The 4544-nt window shown below is 48.3% G+C and overlaps 1 protein-coding gene across 1 annotated transcript in view; it reads left to right on the top strand.

Annotated features, from left to right (window-relative positions):
- MMP17 (matrix metallopeptidase 17) overlaps positions 1-4544 on the top strand; it is an 87472-nt gene that overhangs the window by 71891 nt on the left and 11037 nt on the right. The window contains exon 8 of the mRNA XM_006017075.2: positions 2706-2858. Coding sequence (XP_006017137.1) covers positions 2706-2858 — 153 coding nt within the window. The remainder of the gene's footprint in view (positions 1-2705; positions 2859-4544) is intronic.

Raw genomic sequence — 4544 nt, 5'->3', positions numbered from 1 at the left:
GGGGTTACAAGAAATAATGGCCACAAGCTAGCAGAGAGCAGATTTAGACTGGACATTAGGAAGAACTTCTTCACAGTTCGAGTGGCCAAGGTCTGGAACGGGCTCCCAAGGGAGGTGGTGCTCTCCTCTACCCTGGGGGTCTTCAAGAGGAGGTTAGATAGGCATCAAGCTGGGGTCATCTAGACCCAGCCCTCTTTCCTGCCTATGCAGGGGGTCGGACTTGATCTATTGAGGTCCCTTCCGACCCTAACATCTATGAATCTATGAATGTTTGGATGCTCACCGCAAGGTGAAGCAATAAGTGATTTCAGTTCCCCTTACAAAGTGCTGCCTACCAGTGCTGTGAACCAGGAAAAACAACAGCAGGCTGGACCAGGCAGATTGTTCCACAAGCCCTCCCACTGGCACAGTTCAAAGAGAACGTACATCTTTAGTTGCCCCGGAGGACTAAAACCTGTTGTTCCTCTTGACTGCAGCGGAGCTGTGCCGTCTCAACACTTCTGAAAGTCAGGAAGCTTTGATTTTAGGTGTCTCATGTCAGGCAGCCTAAATTATCAAACTTGGGCTCAGGCATGCGTGTGCAGGGCTTGCAGTGGTCTTGCCAGGGGCACTTCAATCCGAAGAACGTTGCACAGCTGGAATCAAAACCACCATGCCACCAATATCACAAGTGGCATTAAGCCATCACCCGTTTATAATGAAGGAGTGCAGGAAGGCAAGTCTTTTCATCACCAGGTTTGCCCCAGTTTTGCATCAAACTTTTTAACTTTAAATGAACGTGGCTTTATGTTGTAGAGTAATTACAGCTCTTACCCAAGAATCTGCACGTGGGTCAGTGGGTAGTCCAATAACTCCAGTACTTTGGCAGGCATATTTGGCCGGAGTGAAATGACAGCATGCTTGTGGACCCCAGAGAGCCACTGGCTTCTGAATTCACTACTACCCCAATTGCTGTACGTCTGCTGTTGGTGATAGCCTGTCAAAGCAACGAGCCTATTCCTGACGTTGAATTCAGTTTGAAAACTAGTTGGTATACCTGCCGAGGAAAAAAGAGCTGCTAAATTGCAGAGTAACGGGGCGAATTAGCAACGAGTACTTTTAACATGAGATCCATATCCACTAAAGAAGCAATTCTGCCAAGCTGTATTTCTTCTCAATTTGATGGAAATCTGGTCTTTTCTCATGCAAGCCTCATCAGAAATGCAAAGAACATCTTTATTTAATTACATACGTTTCCATAAATGTACTGTGGTCTCACAATTAGAATGCAAGGAGGTTGGGTTTTTTTAACGATCTTAAAAAGAATTGGTAATTATGGCAATTCCTCATGCGTTTGAATGTATTATTCATACATAGGTTTCAGTCAGATAGAGCAAATATGCAAAACCGAGCAGAAGAACAAGCGGATGATATAAATCCTTTTAATTATAATACCCCCCCCCCCCCCCCCCACACACACACACACATATATACTCTGCAGATGTTTAAGTGCTGGAATTTTGCCTCCTGCATTATTAAGCCAACATCTAATTTCCATGAAATTTTGAAAGGTGGTGTCACAATCTGCCGGCTCCGTAGAAAAAGAGCTGAGCGTCTTGAATGCAAATCTGAGGAAGCATCTTGTGCTTCGGGTTGCTCACGCCTCTCCTGGGAGCTCAGCTTTGCAAAACCCAGTGTAAATAACCTCATAGTAATATCTGGCAGGCCCCGGGAACAGCAGAGATGAGAAGAACGTGAGAGAGGGTAGGCACTCGGGCTGCTCCCTCCTCTCCAGCTCGCACTCTGGAGAGAGATGTCAGTGGGGAAATGCAGTTGTGAAACGTGCTGCAGGACCACAGAAACTCCAGCTGGGAATCCCATGGCTGCTGGCTCCTAATTTCCCATCAAAATTCCTGAAGGGTCTTCTGAAAATCCTGGCCTTATGTTCATCCCCTCCCTCCGCTCAGCACAGCCAGTTTGCTTCTTTTTTAGTGAGGGTAAACACCTCCAAGCTAATTCTCCATGGGCGTAAATGAGTGGAGTTTCAGAGTTTGCTTGAGCTGTCCCCAAAAAATTTGGCCCATTGTAGCATTTGGGGGCTGCAGGAGGCCACCTTTTTTACAGGCCTTTGGACTGTACGCGATGCATCTCCACATTCCTCTTTGCTGCTTCCTTCTTCCCCGCTTCCTTCCCCTCTTCTGTTTTTCCCCTATGCTGTGGGGAGAGCAGAGATCTCCATGCACTTGGGAGTCCTCAGAGGGTTTTAACCTCCTTGCGTGCTTAGTCCATGGTCTGAGCTAGTCTGGCTTCAGCTTCTTTAGCAATCTCCGGTCTCCAGTAATATCTAGCAGGGACGGGAGTTGCAGGAGCAAGGTGACCGAGAGACAGTCATGCAAAGGTAGCGGGGAAGGAGAGAAAGTGTCTCCCAACAGAATGTTATTTCATTGATTCTCGGAGATGCTCTCAGCTGTACGAGCTTCGTTCTTCGGTCAGAAGGATGGTGGCTGCAATGCAGAGCCCCGAAGCCTTCCAGGGAGTTGGAGCAGATTTCTCCCTAGTGCTCTGCCAGGCTTATAAAGATGCATCTGACTGTTGGGTTCTTGGGTTTGGAAACTCAAGCGTTTTTGTTTGCCATCTCGGGTGTTTTGTTTTCCACTAATTCCTGACTCGGCCCACACCTCCATAATGAGGCATCTGAGTCTTTCCTCCTGTCTGTGTTCATCTAGGCAAGTACTTCTGGAGACTGACTCGTAATAAGCACCTGGTCTCCCTCCAGCCAGCTCAGATCCACCGTTTCTGGCGGGGTTTGCCTCTCAATTTAGACAGCGTGGATGCCGTGTATGAGAGAACCAATGACCACAAAATTGTCTTCTTCAAAGGTAAGAGCTTGAATTGTTTTTGGAGCTGAAGAGATGTTTTTTGGGTCCTGGCTCCTCGCTGTATGCAGGTTCATTGGGTAGCTGCATCACACTGATTCATGATGCTAACAGCACAGTTGCCTTCCACTCCATTAAATAAACATGCCATTTGCGTTTCTAAAATATCACATATTTGAAGGAACAAATATATCCCAGTCCCATGGATTCCTGCTATCGTGTCTGCTCTCCGTTGTTACTCTGACCACAGGAATTTAACCAACCAATTAGTTTCTCTCACTTCTGCTGTGTTTCATTGCAGCATGTCTACACCGTGATCCTCACTTTGCGTAGATGCACTTGAGCTGGCTCTAAGCTATCTGTCAAGGTCCTGAGAGTGTTGCAGCCACTGACAACATGGGTTTCAGTGTAGCCTGCAAAACCCATCCAGGACCTTGGGATAAACGCTTGGGTGGACAGCCCAGGCTGAGCTCCATGTCGCTGCCATTATCTGCTATTTGCTAGTTCAAATCTAGCTCAAGTAAGTTTATGTGAGCTGCAGTCACACCTCTGAATTGCACTGCGAACAGCATGGTGTCATTTCCTGCAGCTAGCATTCAAACCAGGTCTGCTGCGGCTGATAAGAATCTGGTTGCATTGAGTAACTCAAAGCAAAATCAGCTCTGCTAAGTTTGTTTCAGGTGGAAATTGATTTTTCTCTCTCTAACGTTCCTCTTTAAGTGTGTTGAGGTATTGATTTCGGGAATGCTGAATCATAAAGGTAAAGCAATGGAAATGGATTATGCCCCAGTCATGGATCCCACAAAGCATCTGTGCCTACAGAAGCATTTCAGAACTCAAATGAACCTTTTATGGCCTCCCGCACGCCTGGGGAAAGTGTTATTTCCTCAAATGGAGGGAATCCAAAATGGCAGCCACGATGTGCTGGACTCCACAGACTGCCAAGACTATACCGCTATTCAAAGCACGATGCCACGGGGGCATTATTCAGAGGCAAATGATCCATTGGTTTGTTATATGTCCTGGGCTTCCAGCGTGGACCACCTGTGCTCAGAGGAACAGCTGCTCTGAGTGGGTTCCCTGGGGGGAGAGCAGCTGTACAGCAAACCACGGCTTAGCAAAAATGCCATAGGAGCACACGTTGGCAGGACCAGGAGAGGAATTTTGCATTGCTCCAGCTCCCCCTGCATCTGTTCTGCGGAGAAACAAAAAAAAGGCTTCGGCTGGCACCCTGCAGGCAAAAGCTCTGCTGCACAGCACTGCCGGCCTGAGACATCCAGGCCCTGGACTGAGTGCTGCTGCTTATTCAGCTCCTGAGGAACAAATTGAGCTGACAGTATCACAGCAACATATTCATCCGCTAGTGCAGGGGTAGGCAACGCCCGGCACGGGTGCCAGAGCGTGGCATGCTACGGCATTTTGCTTGGCACCTCAGGGCAGATGGGGAAGAGGCTGGGGCTGTGCTGCCACAACAAGATCGGGCCCCTCGCATTCCCCCGCGCACCCCTGGCACGCCAACATCTTACAAGTCAAAGTTGTAGGTGTTTCTGGCACTTTGCTGAGCCCTGTGCTAGTGGCTGCCCCTTCAGACCAGGTCGGAGGATTTCAGTTTCCAAACCTTTCAATGCCCAGTAGTAAAAACACCGAGAGCTAAACAGGGACGTGCATTAAGGGGTGGTGCACAGCTAC

The sequence above is a fragment of the Alligator sinensis genome, unplaced genomic scaffold (assembly GCF_000455745.1).
Source record: "Alligator sinensis unplaced genomic scaffold, ASM45574v1 scaffold628_1, whole genome shotgun sequence".
Classification (NCBI taxonomy): domain Eukaryota; kingdom Metazoa; phylum Chordata; order Crocodylia; family Alligatoridae; genus Alligator; species Alligator sinensis.
This window is presented reverse-complemented; position numbering and strand designations above follow the sequence as displayed.